Consider the following 21298-nt stretch of genomic DNA (forward strand, 5'->3'; position numbering starts at 1 on the left):
GGGCAGAGGGACTGAATCCATCCAGGGCAGAGCATCTTGCTGCAGTTATTTCAGAGCTGATTTCAAAACAATTTCACTGCTGCCATAATAGGACCAAACTCTATTAGAAGCACCAATTTAAAGGGAATGTGTATGCAGAGAATCGATTTTATACTAGTATTAGCACACCAGAGCTGGGTGTGTTATGTCATTAACTCTTTCTGTAACGACTTGCTCTGGGGTAGTGAGGAACCTGGGGGTGCCCAGCCTTTGTTCCAGCCACCCATGCTGTGTCTGATTGGTTTTATGGTGTGTCTAAATTGGAGCTAGCCTGAAGATAATAGGTCTCTCCAGTGCTTCAAATTAAATTACAGATGTTGCAAGGTCTGTTCAGAGAGTGGCTGTACCAGAGGGCTGTTTCCTCCCCAGCAGCTCATCCAGGGAAGGTGTGTGTGCACACCAGATCCCCAGCACGTGTCAGGGATGCACAATCCCAACCCTGTCCCTGTTCTCCTGCTGCTCCCAAAACCTCCAGCCCTCCTCAGGGACCCCTGGGCTTGCCCAGCCTGCAGCTCCACGTGTACCCGAGCTCTGTGCAGGGGTATCTATCCCTCACTTTAAAATCTGTTGAATTTCCTGATTCTCAGCAAGCAGAGCCCGTTCCTGCAGGGTCCCTGTGCCCATGTGCTGTTTGACACGCTGCACCGACTGCTGGGAGTCCCCACGTGCCAGCAGCAGGGACAGCAGGAGCTGTGTCAGCCTGTGCCTTGCCTGGCTGGGTCACTTGGGCTGAGGCGTCCTGCCTGCCAAACCCCCTCTGCAGAATTGCAGCTTCTTGGGGAAATTGGCTTCCCAGCTCTTTTCCTGGGTGGCAGGCTCACCCTCCTGCTGGGTGGTTATTCCTGCGGGGTGGTTCCCCAGCAGGAGAACGTTGGTGGAGCTGCAGGATGCTCTCACCTGCTGCTTTGCAGACCCTGCTGTGATGCACGAGCCTCCCCCCATTGCACGTGTGCTGGGTCACAGCACTGCTCTGCTTTCTTCTTCTTCTAGGTGGATTTCTTTAAAAACCACCTTCTGCATTCAGATCACCTGCACTTGGCTTTCAGCACCCCAGACACAGAGATTTGAGCTCTCTTGGTGGCTCTGGGAGCCAGGCAACCAGCAGTGTGGTGGTGCTGCTGCTGTCCCGCTTTTTGGATGTCAGATTTTGTCACTACAGGTGTCCTCCTGAATGCCAGCTTTTGTCACTGCCCTCTGCTTTTATTAAGCTCTAAAGGCAAGTTGCAGATGTATTGCTGCAATTAGGGATATTTGCGTTTGCACCCACTGCCATCATGATGAAACTGTGTGTGAAGTGCTTTGGGAACCTGGAGTGGGAGCACTCATGATCTCCTTCACTCTGAGCAGAAGTGCAAGAAGTAAAAAATGATATTTTTACTATATTAACTTATTTTTGCCCTGGCTGTGTCATTAGCTCATTATCAGGCTGCTGGAAGGCACACAAGAATTAGGTTTGCAAGAGGCCATTTCTCCTTGTCTGAGCTGCCACCCTTCTCCCTCCCCCTGGCTTACAGCAGCCTCTATATTAAATATACCTAATAGAGTGCCTTCATCATAAGCTGCATTAAAGCTAAATTGGAGAGGAGAGGCTGTTCTTACAGCAGATATTACAGTTTGGTGCTCGAGGTCCATTTCCTGCTACAGGTTCAGGTTATTTGAGAGGAGTTCTTGTTCTTTTCAAGCTCGTTACATGACCTGGCTTGGCCTGAATTGCTCTGTGGGATGGGCACTGGGGTTGTGCTGTGGGTCCAGCATGAGGCAGCACTGCCATCACCTTCTGCTCCTCCTTCCATCTGCTGCTTCCTCCCAGCTGGGATTTTTCAGCTGTGGAAGGAGGACAGAGATGAAGCCGGGCAGGAATTTGGGATCAGAGCGAGCGGCTTGGTGGGGGGGAGCTCATTCTGCTGTAAAAACCCAGCTCAAGGTGTCCTGTCTGTGTCTCTGGCAGGTGTGGAAGAGGTCTGGGGCGTGGTTCTACAAAGGGCTGCCCAAGTACATCACCCCTCTGAAGAGCAGCAGCAGCAGCAGAGCCCTGGAGATGCAGGGCCAGCCCTGGCAGGAGCCCGAGCGCGTCGGGAGCAGCCGCTCCTTCACCTGGGCCAGGGGAAAAGGTTGGTTGTGCCACCCAAAAAACAGCTGGGAGAAGGAGCTGCCTTCTCCTCTTGCTTCCCAGCAGTCAGGGGAGTTCTCTGTTAGTGGTGTGGTGTGTTCCCCACGTGGATGTTGGAGTTTTGTGGTTTTGGGGGGATTTGCTGATGTTGAAGTGCACGTTGGTGGCTCAGATTAGTCCCAGTCTGTGACGGTGCTCACAGGGGTCTCAGGTTGAGGGAAGAGATGAGGATCTGACTCCCTGTTTCAGAAGGCTGATTTATTATTTTATGATATATATTACATTTAAACTATATTAAAAGAATAGAAGAAAATGTTTCATCAGAAGGCTGGCTAAGCTAAGAATAGAAAGGAATGATAACAAAGGCTCTGTCTCAGACTCTGTCTCAGCCAGCTCACTGTGATTGCCCATTAATTATAAACATCCTAGATGGGCTAATCACAGATCCACCTGCTGCATTCCACAGCAGCAGATAATCAGTGTTTATATTTGTTCCTGAGGCTTCTCAGCTTCTCAGGAGGAAAAATCCTAAGGAAAGAATTTTTCATAAAAAGATGTCTGTGACACCAGTCCTCCTGGAGCACCTGTCCTTCAGTCCAGCCCTGCTTTCCTCCATTTCTTACAGCCTTCACCCCAGTTTTTCATAGCCAGGGCTGACCCAAAACTGGGCTCATTCCCTCCCTCCTTGCTCCTCATTCCTGCTGCTCTGCTGGGCAGGTTCCTCAAGTCACTGTGAGCTGGGTTAGGAATTGCTCTGCCAGCGTGTGAGTGCTGCAGAATCAGAGCTGCTGCCAGTTCTGCTTTGATTTCCTTTCTCTCTGTGTGGATTAGCAGAGCTGTCTGGCCTCTCCCCTTCTGTTTTTTGCTGTTAGATCCCCTCAGCTGGAGGAGACCTCTCCAGTGAAGCAGCTGCATGCTCTCCTCCACTCAGCAGAAGTGCAGGGGGAAATAACCTTTTAATAAAGAAACCTCAGGAGCCCTGGGTTTACAAACCTGCTCTTCAGGGCCCAGCTAAGAAAGCACTCCCAGCCCTGCTGTAACTTTTGTAATTAAAGACAAATTAGATCAACAGTAGATGGTTGTGTTGCCCTCCAGGAGATGCTTGGAAGGAGTTAGCAGAGGGACTGATTGATGAGGTTTTTTGTTCACAGGATAGAATAATGAGTTAAGAGTTGAAGCTGTTGAGCCCAAGCCTGGCCTGCTGCTTAGTTCAGCTTTTCAGTTCTGTTTTTTGGAGAAGGCTTCCCCATAAATACAGGCAGGAGCAGGGGGAGGACAGCAAAGTGACCTTTGGTGAGCTTTGATGTGGGTGGTGAGCTGCCTCTGTCCCTGCTCTCTGATGTCTGTCTGGCTGCTGCTTTATGGCTTGGGTAATATTAATTTATGGCTTTATTTTCTGGTGCTTTCTTTCCCTGTTGCCCTGCCTGTCCTCTGGCCAGCTTTCAGTGGGCACTGCAGGCTGTAATTCATCTCTGGAGCTGGGAGCTTGTGCATCTCCCCCCTCCTTTCACCTCCTTTGAAGCTGCCAGTGCTGGGGCTCCTGCTATTTGTCATCCCCCAAATGGGGCAGGGCAGCTCCTTCCCCCGTGGAAATGTGGATCCGTGACATTGCCAGGGTGAACCTGCAGCTGGAGCTGGTTCCCCGGGCCTGGCTGAGAGCATTTGTCAGCTCACACCTTGTGCAGGCTCCCCCAGACACGTCCTTGCAGCTGGGAGCACAGCCCTGCAGCTGGCTTGGCAGGATGTTCCTGGGAATGAGCTCTGGCATTTAACACTCTGACAGGCTGCTCTCCCCGGGCTTTCCATCATCCTGGCCAGCCCTGTCCAGCCCCTCTGCTGGTCCCTGAGGTGCTGAAGGAGCCAGCTCTGAGCTCTAAAGGGATTCAAGGCAGGTGGGGCCAGCCCAGTCCTGCCACACCCTCCATGCCAGAAGAGATGGGACAAACCTCAAATGTCCCTTTTTCCTCCTCAAAATTGAGGTATCAGTGCCAGAACCTGGGGATTTGCTCCCACTGCAGGAGGGTGGAAGGCAGAACCCTCCAGGCAGAAGTTTTATTTTCTGCACCCCCAGTATTTCCCCTGTGCTCGCGTCCGCTGGGATTTGCTGGTGCCTTTGGTTTTTCTGCTATAAACAAGCAGTTGCCATGGGAACCCTGCTATTAATTAAGGCACAAATGTATTGTCAGGAGGAGAATGGCAGCAATATTTCTTCTGCTGGGCAGCAGCTCTGCTCCATGTGCTGGAATGTGGGTGGGATTCTCAGCTGGGTCAAGAGGAGGGAGCGAGAGCAGCAAGGGTTTTCCTGATCCAGGCTCTGAGCTGTGCAGGAAAAAGGTGGAAATCAAACAGAAGTGTGACCCCTGAGCTGCTGCACTGTTTGGCAGGAGGGCTGCCAAAATCCTGGGGGATTTTCCTGTTCCATCCCTGTTGCCAGGCAATGGGATGTGTCAGAGGCAGGGGAGCAGCACTGGGCAGGGGGATGCAGGGGGATGGAGCAGACAGGGATGTGCTGGGGATGTGTGGCTGCAGGTCACCCAACCTGCCAGCTTGGCAAAGCTGCTGCTCCTGAAAGGGAAAAGAGCTGGCTCCAGTCACCTTTTCCTTCTTGGGGTGTGATGTGGCAGTGGGACCCTGGGCAGTAAAAATCCTCATTTTCTCTCACTCCCCCACCTGCACTGACCAGGAGCTGTCGCCCTCCCTGCTCCCTGTGCTTGCCAAAAATCTGCAGGGGCTGTGCTCACCCTGGGGCTGTGATTCCCACGTGCTTTTGGTGTTTCTGACAGCTGCAGGAGGTGCCAAGGGCTCTGTGTGTGTGTGCCAGGCTGGGCCTGCCCTGAGCTGGCACCACCAGGGAGCTGGCATGGCTCTAAAATCACACATTTAACACCAGATCCCAGCCCCAGCCAAGTCCTCCTTCCCCTTGGCCTCAGCACAGCCTCCCCACGTCCTGCTTTGCCTCTGGGGACAGGAACAGCCGGAATTGTCCTTCCCCATCCCCTGTGTGCCCCTGGCTTGGGGATTGAGGCACGTGGGCTCTGCCAGCAGCTGCAGGGCTCCAGGCTCTCACTGAGTGACCCATTCCCTGTGGAAATGTTGCTTTTCCAGCAAGTTTTATCTCAGCAGATTTTATTTTATGAGCTTGTTTTTTTTTTTTTTTTCCAGTCAGCTGGAGATAGGGATAAATCTGTTCCATCCTCTGAAAGAACAGCTGTCCAACATCTCCTATTGATATATCAGCAGCTGCTGGAACACCAGATTTAATACTTCTGGGCTCTGGAAAGTGCCAGCAGAAGGTTTGGATGAAGGATTACCTAAAAGAGAGACTTTGGTGCAGTGAGTAAAAGAGAATCTTATTGGCAGCAGAGGAAATGAGAGCAGACAGGGCTGGTCCTGTGGTGAGAGTGCCTTGCAGTCATTAATATTTTCTTCCTCTTGTGCTGCTTCTCTCTGAGCTGCTGAATGGCAGCAGGGACAGGCAGCTAAAGTCACCTCCACTGATTCACTGGGGCCTTCTCCAAATAAATCCTGGCTCCCAGCATTTCCAGAGGATTCATGGAGGAGGGAGCTGTGCTGAGGAAATGGATTTTATGAATCCAGGAGAGCAAACTAAGAAAAAAAAAGATGATGACCAAGTGGAACAGGACTTTATTTTCTGAGAGAATTGAGCAATAAGATGGTCAGAATGAGTCTTGCAGCTTAGATTTGGATTATATAGGAAAAAAAAACCCTCTGGTATGTATGGATTGTTTTTAGCAGTGTTTATATACAACTCCCCACCTCTCCCAGGGAGTTCTGAAGATGTTTTTCCTGAACCTGACGCTCCCAGGTAGTAATGAAGATATTTGATATTTTTTAGACAAACCTTTGGTTTGAGGACTCTTGTCCAGCATTGCAGTCCCCCCCCAGCTTTTAAAAGAGCTTTTTTCCCTGCAGGGAAAGGCTGTGCAAGGGTGTGTGTGAGGAGCTGCCTGCCAGGCCAACTTCAATAATGCCTTGCAATAACACTGCCTGCCAGCTTTAATATCCTCAGAGATGTTAGCATTACTTTAGGTATTCATTCCTCTTTTTTTTTTTTTTAAATGAAATACTTTATGTAGAACAGATCCTTGAGTACAGGCGTGCCTGCAGAGGTGCTTGGCAGGAATATTTGACAGCTCCTGCTCTGTGCAAGGGGAGGGATTCCCATCCTGCTGCCCTGGGGAGAGCTGGGGGGTTTGGGCTGGCACAGAGGGATGAGCTGACAGCTCTGTGTTACCCCGTGGCTGTCGCCTTGTTCCCCTGCACCCACGTCCCCACAGAGAAAATCACTTCTCACAGCAGTGTGAGCTTCTGGAGGCGTCCTGGTGGGTCTAAAAAACATCCCTGGGGCTTCCTTTTCCCTCAGGAGAGGCTGCAGGTTGCGGTGTTACCCGCTTTACATCCCTCATGGGCCGATTTTGTACTTTTCTTCAGGAGTTGTGACCTGCTGTTTGAAGTGGCTTCCAGGAGAGCTGGTATCTGCCTGCTCAAATGGAGAAGTGCAATCCCTCAAACAAAAAACAGATTTTTTTTTTCCCATTACTTTCCTCCTCAGCCCCACCATTTCTCTTCTGAGATCAAACCACCACAAAAATCCAGGAATTGGGAAAAAACATTATTTTAATTTTACCCAGAGCAGCTGGCAGTCAAGTTATCTTTTACACCAGTGTAAGCAGGAGAGGTGTTTGCATAATTGCATGGAAAAGTGGGAAGAACCTGCCAGTTTGGGAAGCTGTGTCTGGCAAAATGAGGCTCCTCCAGCTCTTTTGGAAAATATGGGGAGTGGAAAGCAGCAGGAAGAGAGCCAGGATTCAGGGGAAGAAAAACAGAGGGGAAAGAAAGGGAGAGCAGAGCCTGGAGCAGCAAAGAGTGGCACAGGAGCACCCCAATGTCACCGTGATATTTTCTGAAAAATCCTCTTTGTCCAGGATTTTCTCCTGGGAAGCTGAGAAGCCTCAGAGAAGAATGAAAACAATAATTATCTGATTGCTGCTCCTGTGTTTGCTGCTTTGGAAGTGTGGCTTGGATATTTTTTGCCAACAAGTGGATGTTTGATTGGTTCCATGTGAATTGTTTTAATTTAATGGCCAATCGTGGTCCAGCTGTGTTGAGGCTCTGAGGAATCTCAGGTTTTTATTATTCATTCTTGTTAAAGCCTTCTGGTGTGTTCTTTCTCTTTCTTTAGTGTAGTTTTAGTACATATTATATTATATTATATTATATTATATTATATTATATTATATTATATTATATTATATTATATTATATTATATTATATTAATAATGTAATATATAATACAATATATCATATCATATCATATCAGCCTTCTGATAACATGGAGCCAAATTCTCATCTCTCACCTCATCCTGGGAACCCCACTAACCCCACACCCCCTGGTCCCAGTCAGCTTTAGGAGAGAAGCACTGGTGGTGTCTGCACCTTCTAGAGTTCTAAATCATCTGCAAGGAGTACAACCACCTCATGCTGGGGAGGAGCAGCAGGAAGGGTCTGCTTTGGGGAGGGAGAACGTGAGCAGGGAGTCAGAGTTTGTTCCTGTTTCCTTTGGATCCATCTGGCAGCTCTTTGGGGAGTGTTGTGAATGTTGTGAATGAACGTCTGTGTCCTCTCCTGCAGGGGTTTCCAGTGACAGCGAGAGCGACTCGGAGCTCAGTTCCTCCAGCCTGGATGACAAACCCGTCCCCGTGGGATCAAAAGGCTCCCAAGGGAGAAAGCTCCAGGCAGGAATGGGTGAGGATCTGCACTTCCCCGTGGCTGGAGGGTGGGAGGTGTGAAGTGATTCAGTGTTTGGCTCTTGGCTGTGCTGGGTGAGGGTCTGAGCCTTTCTCCCTGGGATTTCTCCCTGGTTCCTTCCATGGCCTGCAGCATTCCAGGAGCTGGGAGCTGCTCCTCATTGTATTTGTGGGGTGCCCTCGTGGCAGGGAGGAATGATGAACCTGACTCCATGCTCTCAGAAGGCTAATTCATTATTTTATTATACTATATTATATTAAAGAATGCTAAACTAAACTATACAAAAGAATACAGAAAGCATACTTACAGAAGGCTAAAAAGATAATAATGAAAAATCGTGACTCCTTCCAAAGTCCTGACACAGCTTGGCACTGATTGGCCAATGAGTGAAAATAATTCACAGCAGAATCCAGTGAAGCAATCACCTGTGGGTAAACAAACTCCAAACACATTCCACATGAGCAAAACACAGGAGAAGCAAATCAGACAATTACTCTTTTGCTTTTTCTCCAAGGCTGCTCAGCTTCCCAGGAGAAAAATCCTGGGCCAAGGGATTTTTCAGAGAATGTGAATGTGACAGCTCCTGGCACCACCTCCCTGGCCAGCTCCTCGCTCCTGGCTTCATTGGGATCACTGGTGTTTCATGGGAGCAGAGCACAAGAACTGGGGCTGACCCTGCTCCTGAGGGCTCCTGGCTGGAGCTGGGATGTTCCAGCTCCTGTAGGACCCAGCTCAGTGTCCACATTCTGTGGACTCTGAATTCATATTGTCTGGAAAATTCTGCATTCACATTCTCTGGAAAAATCCCTTTGCTCAGTATTTTTCTCCTGGGAAGCTGAGAAGCCTCAGAGAAAAAGGAAAACAATAATTGTCTTGATTTGCTTCTCCTGTGTTCTGCTCCTTTGGGACGTGTTTGCAGATTGTTTACCCACAGGTGATTGTTTCATTGGATTCTGCTGTGAGTTGTTTTCACTCAATGGCCAATTAGGGGCCAAGCTGTGTTAGGACTCTGGAGAGAGTCATGAGTTTTCATTATTATCTTATTTATTAATTAATTATTTCATATTATCATTATATTAGCCTTCTGTAAGTATCCTTTCTGTATTCTTTAATACAGTTTAGTTTAGCATTCTTTAATATAATACAGTGTAATAAAATAATAAATCAACCCTCTGAGAACAGGGAGCCAGACTCATCATTCGTTCCCGTAAATATAACGCCACCTCCTTCGATGCCCTCACCACATCCCTGTCCTGTCCCTGCAGCCCCCACCAGGGGACCCAGCCCGGCCAGGAGCAGAGCCCTGGAGCCCCCGCAGTGTCCCCAGCAGTGGGGCAGCCACAGCAGCCTGGGCAGTGAGCAGGGGGCCGAGCTCAGCCCCACGGAGAGTGACCAACCCTCGGGCAGGCGCCACAGCGACACCGGCACCTCTGGTAAGCTGCACCCCCTCCCTGTGCTCATCCCTGCTCCTTGGGGCTGAACCCCCTGAAAGCACAGCTTTCCCAGAGGCTTTGTGTGCTTTCCCAAAGGCTTTGTGTGCTTTTACACTTTTATTTTGGGAGGGGAGGGCAGGGCAGTGCTTCCCCTGCCAGAGCCGTCTGTGGCCAGAGCGGATGGGTGACCAGCTGGTGTTTGGGTGTGAAAAACGCCAATCACAAAATTTTGAAAGTCTCATAGTAATAAAATAGTTGTAAAAATAGTAGTACAATTAGAGTAATAATAATCGGGACAGTTTGAATTGCCAGAGGCACAAAAAGCTGTGGCCCCGGGATCACTTTTCTCTGTGTCATGGTTTGAGAGGAAGTGAGTTTTTAGGATGCTGTGGTCAAGAGGTCTCAACTGTGTTTCTGTGGCACAAGAGTGGCTCCTCACCCCTTGAACAACTGAGAATTGATTATCTGAAAGGTGGTGATGGACTGAGAGTTGGTGATCTGAGGGGTGGATGTATTGGAAATTTGGTGGGGGGAGAAGGAAATGTTTTTGGAAGGTTTTCATTCTTTCTGTATGAAAATTCTATTCTTTCTTTCTTTCTAACTATATTTTTACATATAGTTTTAAGTTAATAAAGCTTTCTCTTCTTTATTTCTAAGTGGGAGCCTGCTTTGCTCTATTCCTGGTCACATCTCACAGCAGACACCAGGGAGAATGTATTTTCACAGGGGCACTGGCATTGTGCCACTCTGCTTCTTTTTCTTTGTATTAGCAGATGCTGTCACGGTGTCACACCTTCTCCCCTGAATGCAAAACCTTTTCTGCAACATGAGTAATGGTCTGGGGTGGGAGCTGCCTACACCCACGGCCAGCAGCACTCAGAGCCTGGGGCTGTGGCCCTGCAGAGCTGCTCTGTGTCCTGCAGAGCCAGCAGAACAGATTGAGCTTCTCCTGAAGCAAAGCAAAGCCCAGCAGCTTTATGAGAACGAGGAACATTTTTTTCCTGGAGTGAGGTTGCTGTTGAAGCCAAGCATGGCTCTTCCCAGAACTCTGCAGTGCAGAAGAAAGACACTTTTTCCCCCTCAAAACCCTCAGAACAATTAAGTGACTGGGAAAGCAGAGGCTGCTATCACACCTGAAGCAGCTGAAAGAGATGCAAATGTGTTCTCTCTGCAGTTCCCACTAATTTAGTCACTAACCCCTCAAGTTATCATGCAGCCCCGCTCCCTCCTCAGCATCCCTGCCCTCTGAACTGCCTCTGCTGTTCTTCCTGAGCCTGCTTGGTGCTGGCCATGTTGAGGCATAAATTGGATTATAGAGAGCAGGTTCATCCTTCAGTGCACCAGGGAGCCGTGGTCCCCCTCCCTCCCCGCTCTTCCTGCTGGAAACAGGCAGCACAAAATTGTTCCTCTGCTCTTCCCTCCCTCCCCAGCTCCCAGGCACTGTTTTCCTTTAGTTTTTCACCAGACAAACCAGACAAGTGATTCTTCTGCTCTGTCCTTCCTCCCCGTGGATTAGAGCCTGCCCTGGCCTGGCAGGGGGGTTTATTTTAAGCTCCTGTTGTGCAGGATTAGAGAGGGTGGATTCCAGAGGAGCTGCAGGTTGTCCTTGGGGCTGGAATGGGTGTTGGTGGACAGCAGGTGACCCTTTGGGTGCTGCCTCTGATGGATGGATGGATCCACTCCTGGACAATGTGTTTGTACTCAGTGTTCTGTAGCTTCTCTGCTGCTGCCTGGCCATGACAGTGCAAACTCTATTTCAGAGCCTTAAAAAAAAGAAAAAAAAAAAAAACATTTTCCTGCTAAAAACTCCATATGCAAAGCTTGGCACAAGGGGTCACATCTTTCCAGAGGGATCTCCCTGTGAAGATGGGGGAGAGCTGGAGTGACAGGCAGCATGGGCTGATATTTAAAAAAGGAAAACTGCAGCAATCTCCTGAGCCCAGTTAAAGCTGGCCCTGAGATTCAGAGAGGATCCTGCTAGGGAAAAGGTTAAGCCAGGTTGGCTGCCTAGGGATTTTCTGTGAAGATCTTTATGTCTGGGGTCATTTATTTCTCAGTGTTCCTGCAGAAGGGGCTGCTTTGTTCAGAGCCCAGGTACAGGGGCTCTGTACCCCTAAATCCAGGCAGGGAGGCAGGAAATCAGCACTTTGGGTGTCTCTCTTTGCCAACAAACAGAGGCTGCTCTTGCTGTTGATATCTTTAAAGAGTGCTGGATTTCAGGGGTCCCAGCCTCTCCCTGCCTTTTGGACATTCCCTGAGCTCTTCCCTGCCCCAAGAGCAGAGCAAGGGGCAAAGATCCTTCCTCATTTCAGCTGCTGATCCTCAGCTGCAGGATGGGGCTGTTAAAAGCTGATTTTCTGCACCTTTACAACACCCTGTCAGGAGCAATTTTTGCTCCATATTATCACCTCAGGTGTTGTTCTTTCTTTGCACTTCTTTTCTCACCTCTGCTCTAACTCCGCTCTCGAGTGCGACTTGGCAGAGCATCCTGAGATCCCAGGCCACCTCCAGAGCAGGAGCTGGGGACAGGTGCTGCAAAAGCAGCTGCTCTCACTGTCCTGGGCTCTTCCAGCCCGAATGCCAAGCCAGCAGCAGGATTTTGGCCAGGGGAGGACAAGGAGCTCTTAAGGAGAGGTTGGAGGTTTCCAGCGCGCTGCTCCAGCTCCGCCTGGGCTTTGCTGGGGCTGGTAATGAAGCCTGGGGTTTGTCATAAAATGACTCATTGTCAGAACTGCATTGGGATTGAGGCAACCTCAGCCCATGAGCCAAAGTTTCAGAAGAGTGGTGAGTTGAGAGGCTGCCAGTTTTATTATTATTTTTTTAAATTTTTTTTTACCACCTGCTCTCAAAGCCTTTCAAAAGCCCCATTTTCTGAGGGGCTGCTGCTCCTTCTGCTTCTGAAGCTGCAGCTCCTGGAGTGCCTGCTCTAACCTGATAGCTTTCAAGAGGAAGGTCACACACTCATTGTCCTGAAGAAGGTTTTATCCTAAAGAAAATTAAATTTGCACATATGGAAGAAGAACAGTCTTCTTTTCCCCTCTTGCTCCCAGCTAGGGCAGGTGACTCACCTTGTTCTGGCTGCACAGCTGATGCTGAGAGATGCCTTAAAAAAAGAGCAAAATCCTCACTTGTGTTGATTATGATGTTTTTATTAAGGAAGGGGAATATTAAACAGAGTGAAACAAAAACAATCAGTACCTTACAGTGGTTTTCATTAGCCCAGGGAGAGCTTTTAATGGAGATAAGAAATCCGAGCTTGGGCCTGCTGCAGGGGGTAAATGAAACCAAAGTCATCTCCCCTCAGATCAGCAGCAGGTTCTGCACTGATGGGTGCCAGCTGATGGGGTTCTCAGCATCCTCTGAGGAATCTGCCCCAGAAATGGTGAATCCTGCTGGCTGCTGGGGAGTGGGGAACCAGCCTGGCACGGGCTGTGGGGCTGCAGAAGCTCTGATTCCTGCTGGAACCAGCTCTGAGAGGCAGCCAGGAGAGAAGCTCTAATGAGTGAGTGCAAATCACAGCCTCCCCATCTCTGCCTGCTTGCCAGTTGTGTTGTCTAAATCATTAATACTTAAAGAGTGGTGCAGCAGCTGGCACTTGAGCAGAGGCACGTTGAACGGAGCTGAGACAAGGCTGGCACTGCCTGCTGCGGGTCAGAAATGTTCTGGTGTGCAGGAATGGGGTGGGACCTGCTGCAAAGATCCCCAGATGTCACCAGCTCCAGCCTGAGCCCTCCTCCTGCATCTCCTTTATGGTGGGAGAGGCTGAGGGAGATGGACAGGGAGTGCTGCTCCCAGCTCTCTTAATTTGGGCAGATTTATGCCTTGTCTTTCAGGAATTGACTGGATTTAGAAATGAGGTGCTGTCTCTCTGTGGGCTCCCTGGCTGGGCTAGGCATCCACTTTTTGCTCATAAATATTCAAGCTTTTAATACACGAGCCAGGCAGAGCCATCCAGCATTATTGTTGTGGCAGGAAATTCTCTGGGCATCTTTGAAGTTAAAGCATTAACTTCTATTTTCACTTCCATTCTTCTTCTCAGATGTCTGCTTTGCTCCCTCAGGGACCATGAGGAGGTGGCATTTTGCTTCAGTGGGTCTGACTACTCCATTCCATGTAGGAAGGAAAAAAAAAATAAAATGTCCTAACAGTAATTAGGCTCCAAATGAGGTAGTAATTTCTTTAATTACTTGCTTCGTGGCAGTCTTTGGGGAGTTGACTTTTGTTTTCCTGCGCTTGGTGAGAAAGTTGCTGAGATGTTTTCAGGCTTGTTCCTTGTTTGTGTGGATTTCCAGGGCTGGTTTTGCAGCAGGCTGGAAGAGGTGGGAAATCCCTGCTTTAGGGTACAGTTTGGGAAGGACAGAGGGATCGGATATGAAGGAAAGACCCTCACCCACACCCATCCAAGCCCCTGCTCCCTTCATTGGCTGCCTCATCACATTTTTCCTCCTCTTTATCCCCTTTTGCTCAGAGCTCACTGGGATTGAGTTTTCCTGCTGCCAAGGCGGAGGATAAGTTGTCTGTCTTCCCCCAAAGTGAAAAAAAATTGAATTGTGCCTTCATGGCTGAGGAGCTTTGAGCTGTCTCTGCCTCCTCAGATGCTCAGAGCACCGAGTGGTCCTGCTGTACTTATAAATAAAACATAGCTCTGGGTAGTGGCAGCATTAGGAAATGATTCAAGGTTTGCATTCCAGATACAATGCATTTGTAAATATGAACCTCAGGAGAAGCCTGTGCCCCCTTTCCATGTTTGAGGGAATTAAAATATTTTCATCCTCGAGTGGAAGAAGCAAAACATTTCCAGCTCTTTCAAGCCCGCCTTGGAGTTAAGCGAATAAAGGCTCAAGTAACTAAAAAATAAATTACTTTCACTACTCCTGTAATTCTTTATGGAGTTTTAAATTGAAGGCTTCTTCCTTCAAAATAGAGGGATGACAAAGATTCATTCTCTCAGCTCTTTCACTCAATCTATCAGGAAACAAGCCTGCTGTTGAGGATGAAACTCCTATTTTTGTGCCTTCCTTCCCACTGCAGAGGTCTGTGATCAAACAGCCTGTCTGGGCTCCTGTCCCCACCTCCTGAGGCTCATCCTCTGCCCTCTGCAATGCATTCACTCCAACTTCCCATTCAGCATTTTGCACAAAGCACCGGGGGCAGGAGCTGATGGCAGCTTGGCAAACAAAGCAGGAAGGGGAGAGCAGGGGAAGTCAGCAAGACAGAAGTGAAAAGTGGATTTTTTGGAGTCTTTGTAAACACAGGAGAGGTTCTGTGGTTATCTTTTAGCAGGGATGTCAGGCAGCAGCTGCTGGCAGGAATTTGCTTTGGGACTCCTGGTGCCTTGAACAATTGACATTGGATGCTGTGATTGCTGTGGTTCCCCTGTCCTTTCTCCAAGAGGAGCAGCAGTGTGTCCCAGCAGAGCCTGAGCTTGGCCAGGGCACTGAAGGGATCAGCTCAGGGCTGTTCAAGCAAGAGGAGCCCTGTGAAAAACGCCAATCACTTTTTTTTTTTAAATTTTGAAAGTTTAATAGTAATAAAATGGTTATAAAAATAGTAATACAGTTAGAGTAACAATAATTTAGACAATTTGAATTAGGACGATATGAGACACTAGAAACAAAGAGTTACAGATGTCTGGGTACCTTTTCTGTGTAAAATAAGCCCAAAAAAGGATCCACGTTAACAGAGGATTAACCCTTAAATACAACAGCCTGTTGCATATTCATACAGCTCAGACATGATGCATAAATTCCATTCAAACACAGGATTTTGTCTGGTCAGTGTCAGCTTCTTCCTCTGGATCCCAACAGCACCTTTGAGGCAGGAAGAAGTTCATTTCTTCTGATAATGGGGCAATCAATTCTCTTTCTCTGAAAGATTCAGGTGTCCTGTGGCTGCTATCTCACTGCCAGTCCTTTCTTTAAAAAAAGTATCCTACATAGCATCATCTCTATTTTAACAGTTTTTATAACCTAAAACTATATGCAACACACTACTTAAGAGAATTAATACAGCATCACTTTCTAACACAACACATATAATATTCATTTCAATATTTGTGAAAAGCCAATCATAAACTGCATGCATTTTTCCCAAGCCCAGATCTGGAGCAGAGCAGGGCTGTGCCCATCCCCAGTTGTGGCTGAGCAGGAATGTCTCATGGACCAGTCCTAGCAGCACAACTCCTCATTTCTCCTCCTCTCCACATTTCCCTCCCCTGGCTTTTCTTCCTTTAATCGAGTCTAATGGGCTCTGACTGCTGGACTAATGATGCATAGATGTTCTCTTTATTATTTTTAGGGAGCTCTCAAAATGGCACTGAGCACACAAAAGCAACGTGAAGCAACTCTGTGGAGCCTCTCCCCTTCGCCGCTTTCCAAACAAAAACTTTTATTCTTTATTTTATTTTGTTTTTTGAAGGCAAACGAGGAGCCCACACCAGAACACAGCTCTGATTCTGAAGGGGGTGAAGATGGAGCTGCTTTGTCCTGGATCCAGCACTGCCATTCCTGAGATCCCACCCCAGACAGGAGCTGCTGCCAGTGGTGATGCTGTGATGGCAGCAGAGGGCCTGGGGCTGGGATTTGCTCCCATCCTTGTGTTTGTTGTTGTTTTGTTCTGTTTGGAGCGAGTTTGGAGGGGGCAGCAGGAACAGGTGAATCTCCTGTTCCCTCCCTTCCTCTCTGCTCAGGGTAAAGGAACACTCCAAGGAATTTGCTGGACTGATGGGTGCCAGCTGATGGGGTTTTTCACTCCCCTTGGAGTGAATTTTTCACTCCCCTTGTGCTCGTGGGAGGGTGGGGGTCAGGGCAGATGTGTTTGCTGCAGCACACCCCCAAACCCCAGCCCAGCTGCCCAAATGGGATAAAAGCTTTCTAATGACTTTATCCTGTAAAGCTCTGCAGATTCCCCTCCCACGTGCACCCACCTTCTTTTGCCTTTTTTCCTGGAAGTCTGGAGCATCTGGCTGGCTCTGGTGGTGTCATCATGAGTCAGGCTCTTGAAAACTGCGTGCCCTGGTCCTGCTTATCCTCCAGAATGGACAATTTCCCTCTGAGGCCTGACAGATGAGAAAAATCAAATTACCTCACGTCTCTGGAGCTATTAGATCTTTGAAGGCCTGAACAAAACCCACACTGGGAGTCTGTGGATTTTATTAAATGCTTTGGAGCTGACCTGTCTATTATGAAGAAACAAAGGATTCCAAAAAGTTCCCTCTGAAATCACAGAGTTAAAGGCAATTTGTGCCCAGTAATGTCAGCCTTTCCCCTGGTTATTTCTCTTTTGTTCTGCTTCCCTTTGCTCTGGGCACTCTGTGTGCATGTAGTGTGTGTTCTTACAAACGGCTGCAGGATGAAGATAAATGAGATTGGGTGCTGGAACACTCTGGCAGGAGATGGGAAATCAATCCCTGGCTTGCTTTCCAGATGAGCCTGGCCCAACAGAGGCCGTTCCCTCACTGCTCCCCAGGTCAGTGCCGTGGCAGCTTGCTGGTGAAATGCTCCCAGCCCTCCCTCTGGGATCTGCTCCTGCCCTTTTGCAAATGGGAACAAAGCCTTTGGGCTCCCTGAGATGGCAGAAAAAGAAATCACTGAGTGTGAGGGGCACACCGTCAGTGCTGGAGAGAGCAAGGGGTGAGGTTGTTCTCCTCTGAGGGATGTTTTATGGCATGGTCTGTTGTTAACCTGGCCATTAACTGCATCTGTGCAATGGGAGATGCCAAAACCATCAGCTGTATGTGAAAAAGGAGCTCCAGCTGAAATACTGGTGTGGTTTCAGGGCTGTAGGGTCTTCAGTTTCCAGGGTGTGTAGGCACCAAAGAGAGTTCTGTTGTGCCTTGAAGCTTTTGACAATCCAAGTGATTCTTGTCTTGCTCATTAGTGCAGTGCCTCAGCCAGCCTGGCCTGCCAGGCAAAGTTAATTCCACAGCAGAAGGAGAAGGGAAAAGACTTTTTAGGAACTGACTCTGTTTTCTTTAAACCTGCTCAGCTCCACACTGAGTTGGAAAGAGCTTTTGAAATCTTGAGTGTCATTCCTAGCTGTCCTTGTGTCCCTTGTGCTTCTCTCCAGGGCAGTGCAGGCAGGTCCCTGGTGTCCCCATTCCCACCCTCATTTCCCACCCCACGGGATCCCAGCTCTGCTCAGGAGCCTGGGAGTCCTTGCTGTGCCACTGAGAGGCATCAGCTTGGTTTTTAACTGAGGCCAGCTTTTATAGAACACTCTGAGAGATAAATTTGACATTGCTCTGGTGCTAGCGAGACTGGAAACTTTGCTTTCTTATTTAAACTTTATTTATATTTTCTTTCTTACCTGTGTATTTTAACTCCACGGGGTAATTCCACCTGGGTTTGAACCAGAACTGTTCAACCAGCTGTGGAAAGACTCCTCTTGCATTGAGGGACGGATCTGGTCCTGGACAATGTGATCCAGGCACAGCTGAATGTGATAGAGCAACATCTGCAGCTCTGGGCACTATTTTGTTTTGCAGACCACTTTTCCCTTTGTGGTGATTGTCTTGGTTGTGTTTTGTGGCTTTTGTTGGAATATTATCCTGAACCTGTACCTGCCTTTTGAGCCAGCTCAATGTGGGCAAGAAGAGCTCAGTGAATGTTTTCAGTCTGCTCTGGTCATTTGTGTTTATGATTTTCTTGTTCTCACCTCCATCCCTCACAACTTTTATGTGGTGTTTTACTACTGGAAACAATAAAGCTTTTGCTCAGTAACAGCTCCTTGCCATTCCTGAAACAGTAAAAAAAAGGTTTTTTTGTAGATACTCTCGAAATCCTCCAGCAAGGTAAGACAATAACCCAGCCAGTGGAAATGGGATTGGTGTGGCTGGACTTTAATTGAATCCTGCACTTGAAAGTCACCTTTTGTCTTGTCCCCTCCTCTGTGCCTGGTGCTGGTGCTGGCAGGGGCACAGATCAGCTCCTCAGCCCCTCCATGGAGGTTTTCCACTCTGCAACCAAGACCCAAAGCAGCAGCAATTGTCCCCACAGCCTCTGTGACAAGCAGGGCCACCAAGAAGCGCCTCTGTGTCTCCCCATTGTGTGCTGAGCTCACACAGCCCTGGCTCTCCTGTTCCCTCAGCATTCAGCCTCAAGGTTTCAAACAGCTTTTTAATCTGTTTTCCCTTTGCTTTGCCCTGCTCTAAAAGCTCCTCAGTAATTGCAGTTGGGATTGTTGTGCTGGGGAGCTGCCATCAGGCCAAGGATGGAGCGTGTCAAGGACTGAGCAGCTCCGGGGCTGCTGCTTCCCCTCCCTGCTTGCCATGACAACAGATGGGAGAGGCAGCTGTGGGATCTCTGAGAGCCACAGACGCTGCCTGGGCACTGCCAAGCTCCCCTGGTTAGTTATTATATTTTATTTTGGGAGGGGAGGGAGGGTAGTGCTTCCCCTGTCAGAGCCGTCTGTGGCCAGAGCGATTGGGTGAGCAGCTGGTGTGGTTGGGGTGTGAAAAATACCAATTTGTTTTTAAAATTTTTAAAGTTTAATAGTATTGGAATGGTTGTAAAAATAGTAATGCAATTAGAGTAATAATAATGTGGACAGTTTGGATAAGGACAAAGTGAGACAATAGAAACAAAGAGTTACTGAGGGTCCAGGTACCTTTTCTGGGCAAAATAAGCCTGAAAAAGGACCCACGTTAACAGGGGATTAACCCTTAAAAACAACAGCCTGTTGCATATTCATACAGCTCATACATGATGCATAAATTCCATTCAAACACAGGATTCTGTCTGGGCAGTGTCAACTTCTTCCTCTGGATCCTAATGGTGTTTTCAAGCCTGAGCAAGGTGGGAAGAAGTTCATTTCTCCTGATAATGGGGCATTAATTCTTTTTCTCTGAAGGATTCAGGTGTCCCTTGGCTGCTATCTCAGTGTGAGTCCTGTCTTTAGATAAAAAAGTATCCTACATAGCACAGCTTCTATTTTAATGTTTTGTTATAACCTAAAACTATATTTAACACACTACTTAAGAGAATTAATACAGCATTACTTTCTAACACAACACATACAATATTCATTTTAATTAGCAGCAAGCCTGGTGACTTGCTGCTAATCAGAGCCTTATCAGGAGAGGGCTGCTGGCACAGACACCTCCTGCCCTGAGTGTGACTGACCTGTGATTCCAGAGCTGACAAATCCCCACAGCACCGTGCCTGCTTTTAGCTATTTGCAATTACACAAACTTCTGTTCCAGCAAACTTCTGCTCTGAGCAGAACAGGGGTGTGGGAGCTGCCCTTGCTCTCTGGTTTTGGGGCTGGATTTGGGGAGATCACACCAGCTCTGAGACTGGTCCTGAAAACCCTGCTGGGTATTCCAGAGACTCATCCCCAAAAGAATCCCCAGCCTGATCCACTCCCAGCCCCTGGGACAGCAGCTGGGTCACCCAGAGCAGCTGATTCCAGCATTCTTTATCTCCCAGCTGGTGAAACCAAGCCCAGGAGCCCAAGAGAAGCTCAGTGACCAGCTGAGCAGGGGCAGGAGGAGCAGCCCTGGAGCTGCTGACAGGACAGACAGCCCTTCATCTCCAAAAGGCACCCGTGCCAAATCCAACCCCTCCAAGCAATCACACCGTGGCCCTTCAAACGGTGCCTTGGAGGGAAGAAAAACAAGCTGAGAGATGGAAATGAGGGATGTAAATCTTCCAGGCAGTGTCTGGGAGGGACCTGGTTAATCAGCATCGCTGAGCAGCCCTGATGTGGTAAGTGCTGAGGAGGAATTTTGCCAAATTCCCCAGGTTTGGATAATAGCAGGTGAGCTGTGTTCTGTTTGAATCTCCACCTCGGGATTGTTTTTCTGTACTTCCAGAGTTGCTGTGCTGCCTGTAGCACGAGCAATTGGCTCTTGTGTCCCGGGCATCTTGGCATGGGATTTATTAATGTGATAAATAAGAATATCCCTGTGAGGGTTTGGGTTGGGGAGTTCCTGAGCCTTTGTTTCTCCCTCACCCCTGCCTATCCCAGTGCTAATTGGTGCCACATGGGTATTTTCAACGCTGATAACGTTTGGGAGCTGCCTGGGGATTGCAGGTGAGGCTTTCCCCGAGGTGCTGCCTTGCCAGGTTTGCATCGTGCTGTGTCACAGACCCCTGCTCCTGACCTGTCACCGTGGGAGATGCTGGGATTAGGGTGATGGAGTGCTTGGAGAGGATAAACAATAATGATGCTGCACCCAAACAATGCCTTTCACTTCTCCCTCCTTTCTTTTCCTGTCGCTTCCCCATTCAAGGCTTAATAAGATCAGTGCAGATAATTTCTGTGTTCGTGCAAAACATCATTTTCCCTCCTGTGCTTTGCCAGCTGCGCTGCAGTGGGGAAGGAAAATTCCCACTTTCTCCTGCTTGGTTGTGGATGGGTGCATCTGTTCCTCGAAGATAGGGAAAGGAAGGTGGGAGGAGAAATCAGATGCAGCCTGGGGCATTACCTCTGTGCAGGGGGAAGCCTGCAGGAGTCTGATTTTTGCTGCATTTAGTCTCAGTCCTGATGGATTTTGAGCTAACATAGAATTCTCCATGGCTTTTTCCTTGGAAACAGCCTGAGCCCTAGGCTGGGTTTAGGGGTTAGGGTTAGATCTAGGGTTGGGGTTTGGAAAACCACAAAGCCCAGAGCTCCAGGCACACTGCAGGTGCCAATGGGATCCCAAGGGGAACAAAAAGCTGCCACAACATGCCTTCCTCCACAACTTTTTCCTTGGGACCATCCCTAACCCTAGGCTGATTTACCTGCCCAGGGTTAGGGTTAGGGTTCCAGTTAGGATTAAGGTTTTTAAACCACAAAGCCCAGAGCTCCAGGCAAACTGCAGCTGCAGAATGGATCCCAAGGGGAACAAAAAAATGGGGTTTTGCTTCATGGGACAGCACAGCCACCCCACAGGTGCCTTCCTCACCTTCCTCAGAACAGAGCTGGGCTCTGAACCCAATCCCCCAGGCTTGGATTCACCCA

General features: G+C 48.7%; 1 protein-coding gene across 1 annotated transcript in view; it reads left to right on the top strand.

Annotated features, from left to right (window-relative positions):
• RPH3AL (rabphilin 3A like (without C2 domains)) overlaps positions 1 to 18013 on the top strand; it is a 31120-nt gene extending 13107 nt beyond the window's left edge. Inside the window, exons 5-8 of the mRNA XM_058037789.1 lie at positions 1988 to 2150; positions 7803 to 7916; positions 9185 to 9352; positions 15770 to 18013. Of these exons, the coding sequence (XP_057893772.1) occupies positions 1988 to 2150; positions 7803 to 7916; positions 9185 to 9352; positions 15770 to 15804 (480 nt within the window). The 3' untranslated portion in view covers positions 15805 to 18013. The remainder of the gene's footprint in view (positions 1 to 1987; positions 2151 to 7802; positions 7917 to 9184; positions 9353 to 15769) is intronic.
• Positions 18014 to 21298: the final 3285 nt, after the last annotated feature.

This window comes from Melospiza georgiana, chromosome 19, assembly GCF_028018845.1.
Source record: "Melospiza georgiana isolate bMelGeo1 chromosome 19, bMelGeo1.pri, whole genome shotgun sequence".
Lineage (NCBI taxonomy): Eukaryota > Metazoa > Chordata > Aves > Passeriformes > Passerellidae > Melospiza > Melospiza georgiana.